A 21,372-nucleotide genomic window follows, 5' to 3' on the forward strand; every position below is an offset into this window, starting at 1 on the left:
CAGGGGAAATAATCAATATTGAGTAAAAGACACTAGAAAAGCCAATGGTGCAGCAAAGCACTCCTCTGTCTAGCTTGGAAAGTCCTTACTACAGCTATTAAAAAATGAGAGAGAAGATGGTGATGCCAGAAGCACGAAACTTGGGGGAGCCCTGAGCTCTGAGGAGCCCTGACCAAGCTCTGGTCTCGTAAGCTTCTGGAAGGACAGGAAGCTTCCCTGAGCCCTCAAACGAAAACAGAACAAAATGAAATACAAGCTACGGTGGTTCATCTGTAATCTGCAACCACCACACAAACTTCAGAATCAGACCAACATCTGAGCAACGCGGGCACTCTATAGAAACAACAATTACCTGAGACTTCTGGCAGACAGGTAAACCGGAAGCTGCAAGGCAGACATTTTACAGGCTCTGAACAGCTCAAAAGTTCAGCTCAGCTTCAAAGCTCTAGTGCACACAAAATCCTCTTCTGCAAGTGCTCTGAGGTAAGCCTGCGTGGCAAGCTGTAAATCAATGCCTTCCCTTCTATACTCGCAGTAGGACGCAGCACTCAGCTGCAGCACACAGATGGATGTGCCCAGATTTCAAACAAGACTGCGCTCTGATTTCATGCAACTCCAGAGCACTGAGAGCACAGCTCTGCCATGTGCCACCTGATGATGCATCACAACCCAACGAGGCTTTTGTGTGAGCCTGCAACTCTAGAAGCCTCCTCTGTTCTCAGCCGGTGGGACAATGCCTCTGAACCAAACTCTCTTACTGCACACCTCAGAAGTGGGGACAAACAACAAGCTGGGTGCTGAGGACCGTGCACCAGAAAATAAAGTTTTTGTCTGTAATTCCACCACAGGTTCTTGTCTGTCCATGATAAAAAAGCTTCATCTCTCCCTTGCAAAAAGGGGATGGCAGATTCTCTCAGAAGAGAAGCAGTGCTACAATTCTTTGCCATCAGGAACAGAGCACGTTCGTTCAGTCCAGATTGTGCAGGGGAATGGGAAAGCCTCTACCAGAACTCATGGCTTTCCCCACATTTCTCAGGCAGCAGCACTGGCATGAAAAGCAAGAGCAATGCAAGCCGAGCTCCCCGCCTCCTCCCGCCGAGTTGGGCAGTTCAGGTGTTATCGCTGGGATCTGCTGCCCTCTGCTGTCACAGGAAACAGACACAGCTTAGCAGATTCCAAACGGGCTCACCAGGACCTCACCTCAGTTTTGGTCTTACAGCTTTATAACGTACCTGCCCCTTCTGCAGCTCATCTCAAGTGGATTTTCACCAGCCAAACAGCCTACAGGGTGATTTAACTTAGCCCATCACCTTCTTGCAGCTGTTAGAGGAGGCAGTGATTAACCATGAGCCCAGTGAAACACCTCTTACAACCTGCACATCTCTGAACAGGATTGTAAATGTCCCTTGGGAAAGTGCCAGCAGATATCCTGCCAGCAGCACGCAATTTGGACTACACAGAAAGAATAAAATGTGTGCCTGCAATCGCTGAGTGCTGATTTCATTTCTCTCCTTGCCTCAGCCCTGGCAGTGCCATCATTTCATACTTCATCAACCTGGGGAAGCCTACGTGAATTTACAGGAATATTCTGAAGGTGATCAAAGGCTGGGGTCTGCACATAAGCGTACCCTGCAGCCCTCAGCAAAAAATTCTGGCCTCATTTTCCCTGAGGTCTTTCCGTGCTCAGGATTAAAAGCATAAAGATACAAACAAGAACAGACACCCTGCTTCACGTGCATCAGCCCGTCAGCAGCAGGACAGCACGTGCTCTGCATGAGCCTGCAGCAGAAGCCTTGAACTGCCAACTCACCTGACTTCCTCACCAGCAAAGTCAAACACTTTGGTGATTGTGACTTTTCCTGAATCTTTTGGCTTCTCAGACTCTTTTGGTTTCCCCTGAAGCTTGTTCACACTCTTCTCTTCTCCAGCCTGTGGAATATATGAAGGAGAAAGCACAACAATGCATTTCTACACTCAAGCCAAATCCCACTTCTGAATGGCCAAGCACCCAATACAAATTTCAGGTATTGCTGTAATTTAGTCTGGTTAGTCAAAGAGCATAACCCCCATCTCATTCTCAATTTATCATTGTAAGTCACAGTTCAGAGCCAAAACAAGAAGAGAAACTTTAATTACATATAGGAACTAGCAAGGATACAGTGCTGTGGTTCAGAGAGCAAGCAAAAGCCTGAAGTCACAGTTTTCTCAAATCAAGCACAGCCACTCAGCCATTCGCCCAGAAAGACCTGAGGTAGGGCGAAGCATGAGGCTTCAGATGAAATGATGCTCCTCCTAAAAGCTGCAAGCAAGGATTGCACAACTATATTGAACCTCCAGCTTTCCAGTTGTAGAGAGAAGCAAGGAGAATTGCAGCCATATGTCACCAGTTCAAGAGTCAAGACTTCTGTTACAAAAGATTCTTTTGGTTGATCCGTTGGAGAAGAAAAAAAAAACTAATTCCAGCAAGAGAGGAATAGCTGGAATGATTGCTTCCACACTTATACACACAGACTCCGTGTTACTGGAGCAGCAACAGAGGCCCAAGAAGCCCTAAGGAAAAGTTGTGCCCACGAGTGTAACTCAAGCCCAACCTCACTTCTCACACGCACTTCACAAGGCGACTCCAAGACCACGAAGAGACACTGCCAGCTGTTGATGGGACACCAGAGGATGCTGAGAAGCAGCTCCAGGAAGCAGCCCTGCCAGACTGCAGGCCTCCCCAGAGGGAAGGCAGTCAGCTGCATGGCCCATAGTGGGGCTCCAGGCATACAGAACAGCTAGGGCACAAATGAATGTAGCCCCTCCATAGCAGTGCTGTGTCTGCCACCAACACATTCTAGCTTCAGCCACCCCACGTCCCCTCAGCAAAGGGGGACCCTGGTACCTTGTCAGCACGAGTTGCCTGTGTGGCTGCTGCTTTGGGCTTCTGCCCCACGTCGCTGAGGAAGCTGGCCCAAAGTGCGTCCTCTTTCTTTTTTTCTTCTTCTTCCCGGTCTCTTTCTGACTGCTTTAAGTCATCCTCCTCGTCTTCATTTTCCTGAACTTTTCCTTCCTCTTTCTCATCGACCTCAAGCACGAGGCCTCTCCTCTTCTTCCTGCAAGCAGACAGCAAGCAAACACGCAGGGCTGCGTGAGGCACAGGGCTGACAGGTGAACGTGGTGCATCACCCCAGCGCTCCCTCCCCCGACTCCCCACCGCTGAGGGTTTCAGGCGCAGCACAGCTCAGGCCGGGGCTCTCAGCCTCTTAAACCCCGACTGGAAGGCACGAAGCGCAAGGAAACGGGCCGCTCCCTCAGGCGGGCTCCCTACCTGCGGGCGGCCCGCCGGGAGCCGCTCTTGCCGCGGGTGGGCCTCGGGCCGGCCGCCTCCTCCTCCTCCTCCCTCAGCAGCTCACTCTCGTCCTCCTCGCTGTACTCCGCACCTGCAAGCACAGCCGCTCAGCCCCGCGCCCTCCAGCCGGCCCCGGCCCCGCCGCATCCCCCCGCGCCGCCCGCTCACCCGAAGGCACGTAGTCCTCGTCCTCCGCCGAGCTGTACCCGTCCCCCGCCTCCTCCTCGCAGCCCGACATACCGCCGCCTCCCGCACGCGCGGCCGCCACCGCCACCAGAGCGTCGCCTTTGCCGGCTCGGAGCGCCCCCTAGCGGGGAGGACCGACGCCCGCACCGTGAAAAAAGGGGGAAGCGACGACGAGAAGGTGGCGTGACGGCTAGAGCGTCTCACCGCCGCCTACCCGCTTCCGCACCGCTCCCGGCACGTTTTGCGGCCGGCGGCCGTTCCTATGGCAGCCCGCTGCTGGTTGGCGAGCGGAACCGCCCGTCGGCGAGCGGCGCTTGCTATTGGTTGGAGCGGCGGGTGGGGCGGGCCGGCAGCCAGCCAGCCGAGGGGATGGAGGGCGGCGAGGCGGGCGGCGGGGGTCTGCTGCAGCAGATCCTCAGCCTCCGCCTGGTGCCTCGCGTCGGTAACGGCACCACCTACTCCAGCCCGCTGTCCACATTCCCAGGTACGGCTTCTCCGCCCCGAGCCCCGCCTGCCCTTCCCGGGGCTCTCTCGGAGGGCTCCGGGCCCGGGCCGGCCCTGACCGCCGCTCTCCCCGCAGAGATGTGGTACGGCGTCTTCCTGTGGGCCGTCGTCTCCTCGCTCTCCTTCCACGTCCCCGCCGCCCTGCTCGCTCTCTTCACCCTCCGGCACCACAAGTACGGCAGGTTCATGTCCGTCAGCCTCCTGCTGATGGGCATCGTGGGACCCATCACCGCCGGCATCCTGACAAGTAGGGGCAGCCGGGGGGTATTTGGGAGGGCAGCTCTGGGGAGCGGGGCAGCTCGGGCGGGGCTGAAGCGAGGCCCCGGCAGAGCTTTCCCAACTGCTGGCCCGGTGGGTATGCAGGCTGGATGGATGGGCTTTGTGGACTTTGGCCACAACATCCCGAGCGTTGCTGCAGGGTTGGGGCAGAATGGCTGGAAAGCTGTGCAGAGGGAAAACGTCTGGGGGTGTGAGCTGAAAGCTGCTAAACTGAGCCAGCAGCGTGCCCAGGTGGGTGTGGAGCCCAGCGATATCCCGGCTTCTGACAGCAGCAGAGCAGGCAGAAGGGACTGTCTCTCTATATGGTGCTGCTGGGGGCACGCCTCAGTGCTGTGCTGAGCGCTGGGACCCTCGGTGCAGGAGAGACGAGGAGGTCCTGGAGTGTGCCCAGGGAAGGGAGCGGAGCTGTGAGAGGTCTGAGCACAGCGCTGTGGGAGCGGCTGAGGGAACGGGGTGGATCAGCGTGGAGAAGAGGAGCTCAGGGCAGAGCTCTGCAGCCCTGACAGGAGGCTGTGGGAGGGGATGTCAGCCTCTGCTCCCAGGTAATGGCGACAGGGCGAGAGGTGGTGGCCTCAGGTTGTGCTAGATGAAGTTCAGGCTGGATATTAGGAACAATTCCTTCTCCAAAGGAGTGATGAGGCACTGGTGCAGCTGCCCAGGGAGGTGGTGTTCCCAGAGGTGTTCAAGAACCACAGAGATATGGCACTGAGAGACATGGTCAGTGAGGGGGGAGGTTGGACTAGGTGATCTTAGTGTTTTTTTCCAACCTTAATAATACTGTCATGTGTTGTGATCTGCATGTGTTGCTTCTGCTGAGGTTTCTCATGGATCTGCCTCCACCTGCATATCTGCAGAGCCTTCTCCCGAAGAGCCTTGCATTCCCTCCAGTTAAATCCCTCCCGGTATTCCCGTAGCGCAGCAGTACAGCTCTCATTGCCATCACACAGTAATATTTCTGCTTTTCCTCTCCTCCACAGGTGCTGCTATTGCTGGAGTTTACAGAGCCGCTGGGAAAAAAATGATTCCTTTTGAAGCCCTCATTTTTGGAGTGGGTCAGACGTTCTGTGTGGTGGTGGTTTCATTCCTGCGGATTTTGGCCACTCTGTAGCTTTCCTCCAGGTGTTGGTGATTGAAAATGGAAGCGAAACATCTGCAGCACGCCTGGTGTCTGTGAAGGCAGTAACCAGGGAGCACAGCTTAGATGGCACCTTGGCATGCGTTTCCTCCCCACTGCAAAGCTGCATGAAGGCATCTGCTGCCTTAGGCTGGTGGCAGGGCTCCCTGACTGTGATAAGCAAGAATCTCCTCGCAGAGCCTGGCCTGAAGGGCTGCGTGCCACAGATGTGATGGAGAACGTGCTTTCTGTAACTTATCTTGCTCCTACAGCAACCATAACGTCCAGGTTTGTTCTTCAGCACTGCTGAAGCTGTGTCACCAGCCCTGAGTGAGCGCTGGCAGCCAGGCTCTGGTGCTGGCTGCTTGCTGGCCGCTCCATGGGGCTGCGGTCTGCTTCAGAAATTGAGGTGAAAATGGTTCATTTCATTACGTTCTTGTAACGCTAAGTGCCAAGTGAAACTTTGTTTTCCTGGAGGATAGGCAGAGGGCTCTGGCAGAGACTCGCTGACCTCTGGTGGGTGACAAATTGTAGCAACAGAGTAACTGAACTGCTGGGGGGCGAGAGCGTGGCTGCGGGTGGTGTGATGTGTTCAGAGCTCACTTTGCAGTGAACCCAAAGCTCTTTTAATGTGATTCTTTTTTTTTTTTTTCCTTTTAATGAGAATCTTCCTTTATTGTTTTCTTTTCTGGCCCCATCTTCCTTATGCCAGGTCATGGTCGTAGTGAGACTGGGGAGCAGCAAAAGAAAAAAAAAAAAAACAAAAAAAAAACCCACAACATTTTAAATGGATGAAAGTGCAAAATTGTGGCTGAGAGCTGTGATTATGAGTGCTGAGGCATGGGAAATCACCGGTGTAGTAATGATTGTAGTCTTTATGAACTTCATTGCAGTGAAATTCTTCCGAAGCTGTGCCTCCTGCACAGGAGCTGCACCCTGCTGCTCACAGCACAACTCTCGGGGTGCACGAATGTGTGCTTTTGCTTTGAAGGAGACCTGTGGTGTTGCTCTCCTTTCACTTGTTGAACGTAGGTGTGTGACTGAGCATCTCTGCAGGTATTCAGACACCACAGCTGGCGTATGTAGAACTCAGCACCCTGCCTTGGTGACCCTGTGGGTGAGAACCTGGTGCCTTTTTGGGGCATAGAGGCCATGTGTTGTGTTTTAAACACCCAGCCTGTGGCACCTGAGAGCTTCCCAGCTGTCAGCACTGAGCTGTGCAAAAATAAGCCCAGACCAACTCCTTCTGGCCATGCTACAGTCTCTCCTAATGCGTTGGTTTGGTTTAAATGGTATTTAACTAATTCTGAGCTCTGCCCTGTCTTCCAGAGGTGTGCTGTGCAGTCAGGGCTCTCTGGTCTGTTTTCTGGGCCCACAGGGAAGCTGGCACTGAATGCTGAGGATTTTGCTGGGTGGCACAGCAATCTGTTAGCAGCTGATTGGAGGAAGGCACCATCTGTGTCCAGCCTCCAGGCCGTGCTTCCCACCTGTGTGGTGACAGAAATCCTTTGCTCTCCAGATCAGCTTACCTTTTGTAGCAAGTTTTTGCAAGGCCACAAACACAACGGCCCCTGTGCTGAAACAACTCCAATCAAGGTCCTACGCTGATCATGAAAGCAATTCTCTCACTGTGCTAAGATGTCTTGTGAATGGTCTTTTTTTTTTTTTTTGCCAGCAGGTGGAGAGAGTCGTTTTTAAGGAGGTTTTTAATGAAATTGCTCTAAAATGCAACCCATTTTAATCCAGGGAATAAAACTGTGAGTTTTAGTTGAATGTGAATCCTTCTCCTGAGGTGGGCAAGGTTCAGATTGTTAGTAAACGCCACTCTAAGACTGCCTGATGGGTGCTGAGCACGAGCCCTTCTGTGTGCCGTGCTGTGCTTGTGGAGGACCAGCTGTGCTTGTGGAGGAGGTTGGGCCTCTCCCTCTGCATCTTCCCCCTCCTTCCCCAAACCAAAGTCAGGAACAATGATCTGTTTAGATACAGGGTGTTCCCTTTATCTCCATCTGGAGTGAGGCAAGCTGGAGCTTTCAGCAGGTGTCTGTTGGCTTTGCTGGGACAGAAGGATTTAGGAAGGCTGGAATTCAGAAATGCTGAGAGCTGTTGCAGCGGGCTGGAAATAAACCCTGGGCACGGCTGGGAGAAGAGCAGTTCCTGCTGCACTGCGGTGTAACCTTGTCAAAAGCTGTAAACGACTTCTGAAAATGGAAATGCTGAGGTGTCCTGGTGGGCAGGGCTGTGAGCCCCATCCACAAAGCCCTTCTGGCCTGAGAAAGTCACTGCTTGAGCAGGTCTTGATTCGCCTCCCAGCTTCCTGTGTGCTGCTCTGCTTGGGTATGGCCCTGGCTTTGTGGCTCCTTAGCAAGTGCAGCTATCATGAACAAACCTTTGTATGATAGAGAGCTGTGTACATTTTATTTTTCTACTGACACTTCTCATCCTGGTGGCGATGATCAGTAAACGCTGTGATGATGGAGGTGAATGGAGTTGCACGTTTCTCCTGGGGGGGAATGTGGGGCAACAAGGATGCCAGCGTGGGGCTTTGGGAAACCAACCACACTCACTTCTGCCATGGCAGGTTTTGCTGCCTTGGAGCCCCGCAGCCCCATTGCAGCCATTTGGGCATTGCTGTGAACCCCACGCGTTTGGTACTGCCCCAAACCCCCTGGAATCACTCAAACGCAGCCTGAAAAAAATCATGCGGCAGGGGTGCGGGAGGCTTTATTGGCAGTAAAAGGTGAGAACGTTCTCCTGGTTCCCTCTGATCAGGAGGACCGGGGGCCTCAGGTCCTGCGAGAGCGTCTCCAGCCAGGCCATGTAGAGGGAGCTGGGGCAGCGGCCCTTCCTGCCGATAGGCAGCGTGCTGCGGCCACGAGACGGGGCTGCGTCAGGAAGCACCTCCTGGCACCAGCTCACACATTGCTTCCCAAAAACAGGGAACCACCGCGTCCTGCCCCTGGGGCCAGACCCCTTCCTTGGTGCCCTCCCCCTGGCTGCAGCAGCGCTGCCCCATCCCAACAGCTGTGGTGTGTCCAGAACCCGAAGGAACCATTCCTGCCCTACAAGGAGCAGGACCGGCCGTGCCGACACCTACATGGCGATGAGCGCCGCGTCCCGTGAGTAATCCAGCAGAATCTCATTGAGCCTCACTTGTCGGAGCGACTGCGGAGCGGGTGGTGAAGGTTTAGGAGACCAAAACCACGTGTTCCTGACTTAAAAGCAGGAGGATCCCTGCAGGCTGCCCCGGCGCTACCTTGGCCCTGTGCCTGTGCGCTTCCTCATCGGAGATCTTCCAGGGACAGCCCTGCCGCAGCTCGTTCACCGCCGCCTCGTCCTTGAAGCCGTCGTTCAGCCTGAAGGGTGCAATCAGCTCCTCGAACCTCCTGATGCTGCAAGGCAAGGACACCGCGCTTGGACAGGGCACGGCGCGCTCCCAGCCTGCTGCGAGGGAGTGGAGCTGTGGCACTGAGAACAGGGATCTGTGCCACACAGAGCCGTGGCTCAGGCAGGACTGCGTGGGCAGGGGGTTTGTTTACTGCTCCAGCCGGGGCTGCTGGTTGATGTCAGGCAGGACGTGGACCTCGTGGAACCCCAGGCGGAATTTGCTCAGCAGGGACACGATCCTGCCACAGAGAGAAGGACAGTTCCCAGAGCTCAGCAACCGGCTGCTGAGCCGGGACGCCCGTGCACGTTTTGCACTGTCCGTACGCCTTCCTCTCCTCGTCCATCCTGTTGATCTGCCCGCCAACAAACACCCGGATCTTGCATTTTCCCCATCGCTTCTTGCGGCCAAGGAGGTAGGGGATGAGCAGTGTGAGCCCTGCGTGATGCAGCCACAGGGCATTTTTAGTGCCTCCCCATCCTCCTGTGCTGCGTGGCGCTGCAGCACGAGGCAGGGCCTACCTCCATCGTCAAAGAGCCAGTAAATGTCGATGGTTTTCTTGCCCTGCTGGCTCTGGAAGATGGTGCTCGCCTGCTGCTCGGGGTCTACTATGAAGGGAAATGCAGGCATCAGCATGGCATCACCCCGCAGCAGTTACGGTAGCAAACAGAACCATCTTCCCAAGCTGAACCCTGAACCCCTGCATCCATGGTGCCCCGTGCACAAACCCAGCTCCCCAGAGTGGATCCCAAGGCTGCAGGAGGCCCTGGACATGACTGATGAGCACTGACTGATGCCTGTGCCGGGTGCTGCTCTGCTGCCAGTGCCGTTCCCATCAGGATGCTCTGCTGCCCCAAATGCAGGGTTAGCTGTGGAGGGAGAGGAGCACGGACACGTCCTGCCCTGGTTTCAGGGTACCAGTGCCCATCACAAGGACGGTCCCCAGCACTGCGTGTCCACAGCACTTACTGTGGGCTTGTGGGACACGGGAAACATTCAGCCCTTCCCGCAGCCGCAGCAGGCACACACCATGCTTGAAATCAAAGGCGTCGCTGGAAGGAGGGAGGAGGCAGCTGATGGCGGTGGTCTCCCCCCCCCCAAAATCCCCATGAGGTGGGGACAACACAACAGCGAGATGCCACTGCCCGGCTCAGAGAGGCACACGGAGCCACCAGGTGCCAACGCAGTGCGTACTGCAGGATGCCCACGTAATCCTCCAGGCTCTGCGGTGCAGCTGCCTGCCAGTCCCTCTTGTAGCCCAGCGCGACAATGTTGGGTCTCATCTTCCCCAGGCCGGCGGCCTTCAGGAAAAGCAATGGGAGCAACAGATTCCTGCTTGAGGCACTCACCCAGCTGGCACTGTGTGCCCCAAGCAGGGCCTGCAATGGTCAGCTTGCCCCACCTGCAGCAGCATCTGGACGCCGCTCCTCAGGTCTTCAGCGAGCACGTTGGTGTAGAAGGCCTTAATCTTCCTCTTGAGGAGCCACCTGGTGTGGCCATCCGATGCCTGCCGGGCCTCGGGCACCTTCTGCTTGCGGGGGCCCTGGGGGAGCAGGGAGGGGGCACGGCCTGTTGGCCGGGTGGCCGCTGTCCCTGTCCCCATCCCAGTGCTCTGGGCACCAAAGAGCTCCATCTCCCCTTGACCCAGCTGTTGGCAGAACCTGGGTTTAAGCATGGTGTGCATGGGGAATTGCTGTTGCACCAAAAAACGGCAGATTTTGGTTTATCAGCCTCGACTCCACTGGTTTCCCAGTGACAGGTGCTGCTGACAGTGACAATGGTGCTCTACCACCTGTGGACCGCTGGTTACCCAAGATAGGGAACCAAAGGAGCACGATGTGGCCTGACTTTTTTTTTCCTTCTTTGGGATGCCTGCAGGGTGCAGAATCCAGCCGCAGGGCGCCCTGTGGGCACACTCACGATCAGCACGTGGCCGCAGATCATCAGGCTGAGGTTCTTGGTGAAGGTGCCCACGAAGTCCACCAGCGCTGGGCGGAAGTTGGGCGGCCCGGTCAGGACGAGGCACTGTGGCCTGATGGGAAGGAGAGGACAGAATCTGAGGGTGGCCTTGCCATGTGGCACAGAGGACGTGGGGTTCGGGGTGCAGCTGTCCCACTCTGTGATTCACCAGCACTGAGGCCGTGGCCACGGGCACAATCCCATCTTGGCTTCGTGGGGGACCGGCTCTGTTCCCCTCCCTCCCAGCTCCAATCTCAGCCTCCTTGCCTGTAGTTCTTGATGTGCTCATCCACCTCGCTGAGCCCTACCGAGTAGCTCAGCGCCAGGTTGTAGGAGCTGGCTTGCATGGAGGAGCCCCAGTTGACATCTGTGTGGAGGGGATGGATTGGCAACGGGCACCAACAACTGTGGGGGATGTGGGGGCCCTCTCCAGAGCCGCCACGCACCTGGTTTCTTGTAGAGGACATAGCCCAGGAGGAAGACAACGATGCCGAAGGCAATGAGGGCTGCCCACCAGGTCAGCAGGAACATGATGACCACTGAGACCGTGGCACCAAAGAGCGCAGACCACTTGCTGTAATACCGAAAGGAGGGTCGCCAGCCTGCACGCAAACACAGACAGCGGCTGCCGCCGGCTCCCCTCACCCCACAGCCAGGATGGGGCTGGGGTTGGGGCTGGCACCCACCTGGGGAGTTGGTAATGGAAGCATGGAAGCAGCTGAAGTTGATGAGCGCATAGGAGCAGAGGAAGAAGTTGGAGATGATGGGGGCGATGGCATTGAGCTCGGCTGCAGGAGGAGGACAGGGCAGAGCGTCAGCGGTGCGCCGCAGCCAAGCCATCCAGGCACGGCTGGAGGCACCCACCGATGAGGATGAAGCCAATGGCGATCACGTAGGTGAGCATGTAGCCACGGATAGGCTCGCTGTTCTTCCCATAGCCCTTCCCAAAGAAGCCTATGAGAGGGTAGAGCTGGTCCTTGCAGAGGCACTGTGGGGAGAAAGGGGTGAGAGGTGCGGGGATGTTCTGTCCCGTCACCTGGGGACAGAGACAGGGAGAGGGACCGGGATCAATGCTCACCTGGAAGACTTTGGGGGCCGAGACGAGGCAGGCCAGCGCTGAGGAGAGGGTGGCACCAAAGATCCCAGCTGTGATGAGGGGACCGAATCCTGACACCATGCTCATGCTCTGCCCCAAAATGCAGTGGTCAGGACGCTCCGTGCCGCCAGCACATCACCCTGCACCTTACCCCATCCCACCACCCTCGGTGCTTCCAGTAACATCATCCAGGTGGTTACATTCAACCACATCTGAAAACCCAAGCAGAAGGAGCCCTCCACACACACTGCGGAGCCTGAACCCCCAGGCACACCTGATAGTAGTTGCTGAGGCCATATCGGCAGCTCTGCTGCTGGGCGCAGTCAGTGAAGTTCCAGCCGTAGCTGCAGCCCAGTCCCTCACAGCCTGGTGAGCCCACCGTCACGCTGTCATTCAGGCTGCCCGAGGCGTCCCGAAGCACACAGGCACCTGTGGGGCACAGCTACGTGCACACTTTGCTCCTGCATCACCTCCAAGGACGGGTGCTTCTCCTGCTGCCCACCACCCTGCTTCACGGGGCCTCAGCCCGCTGCACTCACCTATTGTAGCTGACAGCACCAGGTAGGACACCGTGGTCCAGAAGATGGCCATCAAGGTGCCCTTGGGGATGGCCACGGCAGGGTCCTGTCCGAGGGGGTCGCAGGGAGATGCACAGCTGCTTTCCAGGGGCCCCCAGCGATGGTTTTGTGCCATCTGAATTTCACGGGCCCCCAGTTCCCCATCCTGAGAAGCAACAGCTCAGGAAGGGCTGGCAAAAACCTACCTTCAGGTCACCGGAGATATTGGCTCCAGCCAAAATACCAGTGGCCGATGGGAAGAAAATGGAGAACAAACCAAAGAAGGAGCCCTCAGGTCCACGCCAGTCAGGCACGAAGTTCTGGGCAAAAATGTCAGCTGAGGAGGAAGCAGAGAAGCATCCCCATCCACCTGGTGCTCCCACCACCTCTTCCAGCTCCAACACTGCAGCGCTGGATGGAAGCAAACCGCTGCCAGCACACAATCCCAGCTCTCATCGTCACTCTCAGCCATGGCCCGGCCCCATGGTGAACCCACCTCTGTAGCTGAAGAAGCCCTTTGCTTGTTTCTCAGCACTGGCCGGGATCACCGTCCCCACCAGGTAGTTTATGAAGGACACCAAGATGACCAAAAAGAAGAGGATCTGGGCCTGGAGAGGCAGAGAGGAGCAGGAGGCTTGGCCAGGCTGCAGGCCGGCTTGCTGCAGGAGGGTGCGGTACCTTCGCCTCCCACTCCATGCCAGCCAGCGAGATGCCCAGCAGCACGGTGACAGTGAGCACCCCGATGATGCGGATGTCGTTGGTGGGGTCCACGATCAGGGAGTCGTGCTCCTGGGGAAGGGGCACCGTCACCAACCAGGAAACAGAATTCCCTCAGCCAACCGCCGCCACGTCCGCGAGTTGGAGGAGCTGGCGGCTGATGATCGGCGGCGCGGCGTTAAAGCAGGTATTGATAATGAGCTCTGCTTGGGCAGGGGGGTGCAGGTGGGTTTGGGGACAGGAGGTGCAGAGCCACGTCCTCACCTGCAGCAGATCCCGCACGGTTTCAGCAAAGCCCACCGTGTGCATGGCCACGGCCACTGCGTTGGCGAAGGCGAAGATGAGGCCGATGGAGCCGCCCAGCTCCGGTCCCAGGCTCCTCGAAATGAGGAAGTAGGTGCCCCCTGTGGCACAGAAAGCCCACAGAGAAGGTTTGGACGCAGTCGTCCCAGGAGTGCTGTGAGGGACCTGGCAGGGAAGCACTACCTGACTTCACTTTGCCGTTGGTAGAAATGGCAGAGATGGACAGGCCGGTGATGGTGGTCACGGTCACAGACATCAGGATGATGAGCCACGTCAGGGCTGCAGGAGAGGATGGATTGCACCAGGCCGAGCCCTGCTGGCAGCCCCACGGCCTCCTCCCCATGCCTGCTGCCTTCATCCCCCGCGGGCACCCACCGATTCCTGCCTGGGCTGTGATCCAGGGCAGGCGCAGGTAGAGGATCACGCCCCAGATGTTCAGCATGCAGCGGATCTGCAGGGCAATACGAACGCGGCCGTGAGGGCGGGTGGGCACTGCGGGACAGGCAGAGCCATGCTGGGTCTGCTGGCCTCCAGCCAACAACAGGGCACCAGGAAGGGATGGGGAACAGCTCCGGTTGTGGAAAACAGAATCCCAGGCACTGGAAAGTACCTCTATGGTCATCCAGTCCAACTGTCAACCCATGAATGCTAAACCAAAGGGTCACAGAACCTTTAAGGCTGGGAAAGACCTTTCAGACCCCCAAGTCCAACCCCACCCCACCGTGCCCACTGCCCACATCCCTCAGTGCCGCATCCCCACAGCTCTGGGGCACCTCCAGGGACAGGAATGCACAGCTGTGCCACTGCCCTACTGCTCTTTTGGAACAGCAGTTGTTCCCAAAATTCCACCTGAACTTCCCCTGGCACAAGATGAGGCCATTGCCTCTCTTCCCGATTGGGAAAAATGTGAAGATGCTGCGATAGCCATCCGGACGCAGGGCACTCACCATCACACCCTTCACCCACCCGAAGCGGACAGGTTCTGGCACAGGGGCGCTGCTCGGCTCGCCAGCCCCCTCCTCAGTGTTGGGGAGGCCGTTGCTGTGCTGGGGGTCCGGCAGCGGCACACGGAGGTGGTGGCCGGGTTCAGGCTGTGGGACAGAGAGACGGGCCTGAGGGCAGAGCCACACCAGCACAAGTGCAGCCAGCAGCCCCTGCACTGAGGCCTCACCTTGAGTATGGAGTGGAGGTCTGCCAGCGATGGTCTCCCCCGTCCGGCCTCACCCACCCCCCTGCTGTTGGCATAGTGCTCGTAGGCGGGCACCACATCCACCGTGTTGTAGCCAAAGGTCCTGGTGCAGAGCGAGCTGCCCGAGAGCTGCGTGCCCTCACAGCCCGCCGCCTCCTCAGCAGCCAGCAGCGTGCTGATGGTAAAGCGGCCGCTGCAGCGTGGTGGGGGCTCAGCACATGGCAGCTCAGCCATGGTGGCTGCACGGGTCCCACGTTGTAGTGCTGGGGTCGGGGATTTATACCTGCAGAGCCAAGCACGGCCCCACAGCGCCTGGGGGGATGCGAGTGGCTGGAACCACCCCGAGCCGGTCAGGGGGAAAAAATAGCTGGAGGGGGTATCAAAACTGCTGTTATCAGCATCAGTGGCTGCCGGTGCCCGATCGCGGCACTGATAACGGTTTTGAGATTAAGGCCCAAGGACAGAGCTACAGAGAAATGCAGCAGTTTTCCATAACAGATCTGGGTGGGAACTGAATGTTCCCAGGTGGGGGCCGGAGGTGAGCTCAGCGCTCTGCTCCTCTGCCCCTTCCCTGCGGCACTGCCCAGCAGATCCCACAAACCACAGCTGCATCACTGCTGAAGGAGCTGAGCTGCACCAGGAGCTGAACCCAAAGGAGAGGGGAACTGGAAGCCCCAGGGTGGAAAAGACCCCCACCCCAAAAAGGGGGATGGGTGGCTTTCGTGCAGGGCTCAATGTCACACATGCACTTAAATGCACAACAGTTAACATCGTGGAAGACAGCTAACAGGGCAGGTAATAACATTGGAGGGCAACGCTGCAGCCCATTGCAAATTCAGCCCACTCACTTTGCGAGTTAATGGAAAATTTGGGTTGTCCAGCCACTGCCTCTGGTGGCCCTTTGCACTTGCACGAACATTTCAACCTGCTCTCTGGGCCTCGCTCTGCTCCCCACGCATGGTGCACACGCACAGACACCGTCCTCAGTCCCACCTCGCCCATTCCTGCCACACGGGCATCAGCTTCCACCAACACAGACAGCACCACACTGATGCCTCGAAGCCACAGCTTTATTTTAGAAGCTCATTATCCCATCAGAAAACACAAACTTGTCCCAGACGGCACAGATCAGAGCCTCTCACGAATCAGAGGCCAGGCGCAGCAGCAAGATGCTCCGGGAGAGGCACGGAGGCTCCAGGAGGCGGGTGAAGGAAGTGGTATGATGCAACCCTGGTGTAGTGAAATAGCCGGATAGTAGGAAGCGCTTGCCGTCGGCCTGATTCACAACACCAGCTGCAGCAACAATACCCGGCCATCCCGCGGCGTCGCAGGGGCTGCAGGCAGATGAGGAATGCTCTGTGCCCGTTGTGGCCATTAAACGTGTCAAACCAACCTTAATCCGGTCCGTGGAGCACAGCTCAGTACTCCACAGGGAGACTCTGTTAAAGCCTGTCAAAGCAGAGATCCCTGCAGCCCTCAGGGAAGCTTTAACTGCCCCATTTCCCTCCTCAGAGGCAGCCCAGCACGCTGGGCACTGCTGCCCAGAGTGGGACTGGGACTGAGCACTGCAGGGCAGGACCGAGCCCCCACCTGCAGGGAAGGAACCTGCAAAGAGAAGAGAGATCGTTTTCACCGCTCCCACCTTGCTGCACCCCGTCCCCCCATCTGACCTCCATCCCACAAGGGCAGATTGCAGCACACAGACAGCTGGAGGCTTGCAGGCAAAGCGCTGTGGTTTGCTGAAGCCTGGGGTTGTTGGGGACAGACAGCGGTGTGCTTGCTGGCGTGTATTCAGCTCCTGCAGAAGGAAATCAGCAAATGATCCTAAATTCACCTTACACAAAGGGAGCAAAGTCACATCCTCATCATAACGGGCTGGGAATCAGCAGCCACCAGCACTGCCCACTGTGAGGTGGCCAAGCAGCTGCTCACATCACTGGGCCCAAAGGAGCCAGAACCATCAGGGTGAAGAGAGCCCCCAGGAGCAGAGCAGCCTGTGCTCCCAGCCATCACACAGCCCCCTGCTGGGGCATGGATGACAGCAGCTTGGGAGAGGGCACAAGGAAACTCCGCTCACAGCAATTGCATGTAGGAAATTGAGGTTGCTCTTGAAGCCTGACATAAGAAAGGAAGCACTCCTCCCGTCAGAATGGACAGTGGCAATGCCTTCCAGTAGGCTGCTCTGAACAACGCATCAATTCTAACATCCCCAAAACCCACAGAAAGCCACGGTGGAGGCTGCCCGCTAACAAAGTCAGGGCAGGAAGGCACTGAGGTTACCGACCCTGCAGCAGAACGCCTGGTGGTCAGACACAGCAGGGAGCAGGAGCAGGCTGCTCTTTCCAGAAGTACAAGTCCTTAAGCATAAAGCTGGAAGGCGTGGGGTGGGGAGAAACAGTGGCATCTGGAAGACCATGAGGTGCCATCTGCAGCAAAGCAGCGTACGGCAGTCAGCAGCGAGCTCAGCGCGCGGGGAGGAGAGCCAGGTGCCTGCAGCTGGGCTGGGATGTGGAGCTGGAGCATGGGAGGATGGGGTGCTGCAAATCACCACCTGCACAGACATGAGAAGAAAGCACAGGGCAGTCAGTAGCTAAAGACTCCGATTGCCCTCAGCACCCCTGCCCACCCCTCGGCACCTGTGTCTTGCACAGAGCAGTGCTGGGCCTTAACTTGCAGCACGGGTCCCAGGCCTTTGGATCCCTGCGGCTGGTTCCTGGGGCAGCACTGCACAAAGGGGCTTTCCTGGCCTTCAGAACAAAGCATGGAACGCTTCAGCAGCTGCTCAGCCTGGAAGGGCCAGCGGGACTGGCATCACAGCCTTCCTCAAAGGTCATTAGGTGTAAGGCTGGAAATGAGCACGTCAGCAAGCAGCACAGCAGAGCAGGGAACAACAGCAGCCTTTCCAGAAGGGGCCAAGTAGTGCTGCCCCTGTTCGGGTCAGGGGCTGCCTAAGGACACACAGCCTGCCAGGAGAAAGGACACACTGCACAACGCAGTCCTGAGCCTGTCTGGCTTCAGGGCTCCCCACGTCACCGTCCTCCGAGCTGCTTCAACCTTCGCTGTGCTGCAGAAATGCCCGGTGCCACACGCAGCCCCCAGCAGCCCCCAGCTGCTCATACGTGTCCTTGGGGGGATGATGGCAAGTTGGCTCTCTGCTTCCCATCCAAAAGTTCATCTAAATTCACGCCACAATAGTTTTGGTAGAAAGGTAGTTAGGAAGTTGGTCAAACATCCCCTAGCGGAGGTTACGCTTACAGCCATACTGAAAAAAAATAAAAATAAAATAATTAATTGTCTCCCACAATAATGCAGCGTGCAAAGGTTGGAATCGGCTCCCCTGCTTTGTTGCCTGCTCTATGACCAGAAGTGCACGTGCTCTCATATCCCAGCAACATGGAGTGAGGGCAGGACAGCAGTGCAGGGGGCTGCAGAACCGACTTTTCTCCATACTTACTCTCTGAGAATGATTTTCTAAAGATAAACCAATTTTTTTTTTTTTAAATGAACAAACACATAAAAACACAAAAGAACAGCAAAAATGAAAATATCAAAAAACAAATAGAAATCAAAGAAATTTATTTCCATCAACGAAAATACAGAATACAAAAGGGCTCTGGTCCCAGCCCCAGATGCACTACCAACAGGCCCGGCTGCTGAGCCCTGAGCCAAAGCTTCTCTGCTAGTTCATAAGGACCTCCATCTGCACCAGTCTTGCATTCGTGTCTCCAGATGTTCTGTAAGGGATCATTCCAGCAAATGTGATCAGCGCACGAGCTTGAGATCGCAGTTGCTGCAAGACAGAAAAACAAAGAAGTTCAATACCTACAAATGCCACAGCCCAATGGAGGGGAGGTAGGAATCCTTTTTTCTTTGACTCATTTGTCTGGTTAAGGGAGGACGAATATCTGGAGCTGCAAAGTGGCCCAAGGGCTGAAAGCACCCAGCACAGGTTACAGGACCGAGTTACCAACCTTAACACAAACGGATTGCCTGATTCACAAGGCTGCTGAGAAATCACTCTTTTAGTTTCAGTGATGGCCCACATTTCTCTGCTGTTGTTTCCTCTGCTCACAGAGGTCGTGTCACCTCTAACCTGCTGCCTTCCAGAGGACATTGAAACAAGTGGCAGATGAAGACAGCACGGCAAGTTGCCTGGTTCCCAATTAAAGATTAAGAGGCAAAACCTCTAACTGTGACTGACAGGGCTCAGAAGCAGCGTGAATTACAGTTCTCTCTGCCTTTATGGTAGCAATGATATTGGAGGCAATCTATTTTTAAAAATCAAAGCACCACGATGAGTTGCAGGCAGCAGCACTTGGGGAAGAAAGAACGGAGGTTTGCAGAGGTTAAGAGCGGCCTGGAGGTCTCAGTGTTCTATTGGCTGTAATTAGTTAATGAATGTGAAAGTCACTTGTGATTTAAAATCACTATAAATAAACGAATTCCATTCCTTTCATGACCTAATTCTGCCACCCAGATGATGCCCTTGGGGAGCTGCTCACCCAGTGGGGTCAGGGTGTGGGGCACATGGTGCTGCCATCACGCCCTGGGTGCCAGCGCTGCAGCCTGCGCTGGCTGCAACCTTACCTGAGATCTGACAACACGCATCAGGCCAAGAGAGACAAGGCTTTGCCCTCTCATTCCCAAAGCCAATTAGTGTGTGTGTGTAAATATATACATAATCAAAGGACTCGAAACACAGCCTAGGCAATTTCTCTGTGAAATAAAGAAAATGCATGCAAACCCAGCTCTGACTCCAAACCCAACGGTTTCTAAGTACAGCACATTTCATCCTTGGGATGGAATAGGAAATGTTTTCGCAGAGGAGCTCTGGAGATGCCATTTCTCTCCACATTGGAAGTGCCCTCATTTCTTCCCACTCCAAAACCCCCAAGCTGTTTTCCAAGCAAGGGAACTGGGCCAACCTAGACTCCTTGCTCCCACACAGGGTAAGAAACCAAGGGAACGTGCTTTACTTCCTACCCTATCTTCCGTGTTCCCTTCAGGCTGGACAATCACAGCTCTGAGCACAGGACGCCGGGCTGGATGTGGCTCTGGGCAGCCTGCTCTGGTGGCTGGCGACCCTGCACATAGCAGGGGGTTGAAACCAGATGATCTTTATGGTCTTTTTCAACCATTCTATGACTCTATGATTCACAGAGGCAGCTGGCCTGCGTCCCTCTGAGTTAAGCAAAGAGGGAACCCTGTGCCCTCTGCTCCCCCATGCCCCATGGCTGGGAGTTTCCCCACCAGCAGCACTGAGAAATGCTACTTTCATTCATATTGGAATGTACAGATGAAAGGCACTTTCACAGATGACAAGCCTGGAATATAGCTGGATGAGGCCCTGGTCTCATCATCAAGCAGGAGCTGAGATTTATTTCCTCACCTGTAAGCTGGGTTGAGTGCTTCGGCCTTGGTTTTCAAGCATCTGTGGCAGCTCTAAGGTGGTAAGAACTACAAGACCAGAGCCCATAAGAGCTACACCAAGCACACTTCTGCTTAACAGAGCGCTGACAAACCTGTCTGCGTCCCATCAGATGTTATGAACGATCCCTTTTTGTGCCTCCCACCAGCAGGTGGGGGAAACGCTTCAGCACCAAGTGTGGCAGTTCAGTCAAACCCACCTTGGTCAGCACTGAAACCAGGCAGCCAGACCAAGCACCACAGTGCCCAAAAGCTGTCTGGTTCTGTCTGCCCATGTCTCTATGGAAGCCAGCCAAGCATAGGAATGAAGTGCCTTTCCCAAGAAATAACTTTTGCATGAAGAAGAGGCCAAAATGAAAGAGTTGGAAATTGGGTTTTTGACAGTAGTCCAGCTGTTAAAGCAACAATGCCAACTATCCTAGAAACACAGCACTGCTCACATCTGCTAACAACTGGAGAGTCCTCGAGGAAGGTGACTGAAGACTGCTTATTTCTTCTGGCCAGGAGGTGGGGGTATACTGTAACACATTTTCAAGACATTTAGAACAATATCCCTTCCTTCTACATAGGTGAAGTTACAAGAGACTTGTCTCAGGGCGAGTAACTGAAAAGGCCCTCTGTCTGAGAGCAAAGACAGGCAGAGACACCCAGTTAAAGCCCAACCCTTTGAAAGACAGGGAAAAAGGAATTGGGAAAACTTGCTGGACAGTGAGGGTTACATATTATCTTATATTATCTTACCGAATCTCTGTCCTCTATCACCCGCTGGGGCCTGGCAGGAGTGGCAGGACTCGTGCCTTTCATCCGCTTGTACTGGGTGAATAAAATATTCATGGTTGCAAGCAGTACCTCAGATAGATTGTGCCTGATCTGCACAAAGGGGGAGAAAGAAAAGATGTGTTGCAAAAAAAAAAAGCAGGTTGACAGAATCGTTAGCTTTGCTCACTGACATCAGGAAACCCAGAGAGCTACGACTGACACCTGCCCCAGCAACGGCTGTGCATGGATGGCTTCCCCTGGCAGCAGCACGGCCCTGGGACACACATGCAGAACAGCTACGCCTTCAAGTTTGAAACAAAAGTGCATATGGAACCTGAAGCAGCAGCAGAACATCCCAAAGACCCACATATAAACAAGTGTTGTCTAAAAGAAGGGCTGCCTTCCAGTAAAAACAGTCCACAAGCAGCAATGGACTCCCACTCAGGTGGTAAAAGAGCACTCAGAACAGTACAGGTGAAAGGCTTTGTTTTCTGGTAAATAATCAAGGAAACGTAACGTTGAGATAAGAAAATACACCATGGTGCCATCAGCAGCCCTAAGAAGAGAAT

The 21,372-nt window shown here is 55.5% G+C and overlaps 5 protein-coding genes across 10 annotated transcripts in view; 1 reads left to right on the forward strand and 4 right to left on the reverse strand.

Annotated features, from left to right (window-relative positions):
- CFDP1 (craniofacial development protein 1) overlaps positions 1–3,596 on the reverse strand; it is a 48,311-nt gene extending 44,715 nt beyond the window's left edge. The window contains exons 1-4 of the mRNA XM_042886120.1: positions 3,500–3,596; positions 3,311–3,422; positions 2,885–3,095; positions 1,811–1,929 (exon numbers count right to left, since the gene is read on the reverse strand). Of these exons, the coding sequence (XP_042742054.1) occupies positions 1,811–1,929; positions 2,885–3,095; positions 3,311–3,422; positions 3,500–3,569 (512 nt within the window). The 5' untranslated portion in view covers positions 3,570–3,596. The remainder of the gene's footprint in view (positions 1–1,810; positions 1,930–2,884; positions 3,096–3,310; positions 3,423–3,499) is intronic.
- Positions 3,597–3,875: 279 nt separating this feature from the next.
- TMEM170A (transmembrane protein 170A) lies at positions 3,876–7,896 on the forward strand. Its single transcript, XM_042886062.1, has 3 exons — positions 3,876–4,001; positions 4,098–4,268; positions 5,278–7,896. The coding sequence occupies exons 1-3, from the start codon at positions 3,887–3,889 to the stop codon at positions 5,406–5,408; spliced, it is 417 nt and encodes a 138-aa protein (XP_042741996.1). The 5' UTR covers positions 3,876–3,886; the 3' UTR covers positions 5,409–7,896.
- A 217-nt stretch (positions 7,897–8,113) lies between these two features.
- On the reverse strand, positions 8,114–14,857 carry SLC12A3 (solute carrier family 12 member 3). Of its 3 annotated transcripts, XM_042886143.1 has the most exons (26): positions 14,600–14,857; positions 14,376–14,519; positions 13,804–13,879; positions 13,612–13,707; positions 13,390–13,529; positions 13,087–13,197; positions 12,905–13,016; positions 12,615–12,745; positions 12,391–12,475; positions 12,126–12,280; positions 11,834–11,941; positions 11,620–11,743; positions 11,442–11,543; positions 11,202–11,357; positions 11,023–11,122; positions 10,717–10,828; positions 10,199–10,339; positions 9,991–10,097; positions 9,766–9,848; positions 9,525–9,665; positions 9,318–9,404; positions 9,123–9,234; positions 8,951–9,037; positions 8,668–8,803; positions 8,509–8,576; positions 8,114–8,277 (listed from the first exon to the last, which is right to left on the reverse strand). In XM_042886143.1, exons 1-26 carry the CDS (start codon positions 14,849–14,851, stop codon positions 8,136–8,138), a joined length of 3,108 nt encoding a protein of 1,035 aa, XP_042742077.1. In that variant the 5' UTR covers positions 14,852–14,857; the 3' UTR covers positions 8,114–8,135. The 3 variants fall into 3 exon arrangements, with proteins under 3 accessions (XP_042742077.1, XP_042742076.1, XP_042742075.1); XM_042886142.1 differs by having other exon boundaries at positions 9,318–9,401; positions 13,612–13,879; XM_042886141.1 differs by having other exon boundaries at positions 13,612–13,879.
- An 812-nt stretch (positions 14,858–15,669) lies between these two features.
- On the reverse strand, positions 15,670–17,240 carry LOC122188077. The gene is made up of 2 exons (XM_042886109.1): positions 16,902–17,240; positions 15,670–16,415 (listed from the first exon to the last, which is right to left on the reverse strand). Exons 1-2 carry the CDS (start codon positions 17,178–17,180, stop codon positions 15,756–15,758), a joined length of 939 nt encoding a protein of 312 aa, XP_042742043.1. The 5' UTR covers positions 17,181–17,240; the 3' UTR covers positions 15,670–15,755.
- A 936-nt stretch (positions 17,241–18,176) lies between these two features.
- Positions 18,177–21,372, reverse strand: part of NUP93 (nucleoporin 93) — a 77,045-nt gene continuing 73,849 nt past the window's right edge. For all 4 annotated transcript variants that reach the window (XM_042886104.1, XM_042886107.1, XM_042886106.1 and 1 more), the window contains 2 exons: positions 20,786–20,914; positions 18,177–18,407 (listed from right to left, as the gene is read on the reverse strand). In XM_042886104.1, the coding sequence (XP_042742038.1) occupies positions 18,297–18,407; positions 20,786–20,914 (240 nt within the window). In that variant the 3' untranslated portion in view covers positions 18,177–18,296. The remainder of the gene's footprint in view (positions 18,408–20,785; positions 20,915–21,372) is intronic.

The sequence above is a fragment of the Lagopus leucura genome, unplaced genomic scaffold (genome assembly GCF_019238085.1).
Source record: "Lagopus leucura isolate 7727_CA_CO unplaced genomic scaffold, USGS_WTPT01 Super-Scaffold_100054, whole genome shotgun sequence".
NCBI classification, from domain to species: Eukaryota; Metazoa; Chordata; class Aves; order Galliformes; family Phasianidae; genus Lagopus; species Lagopus leucura.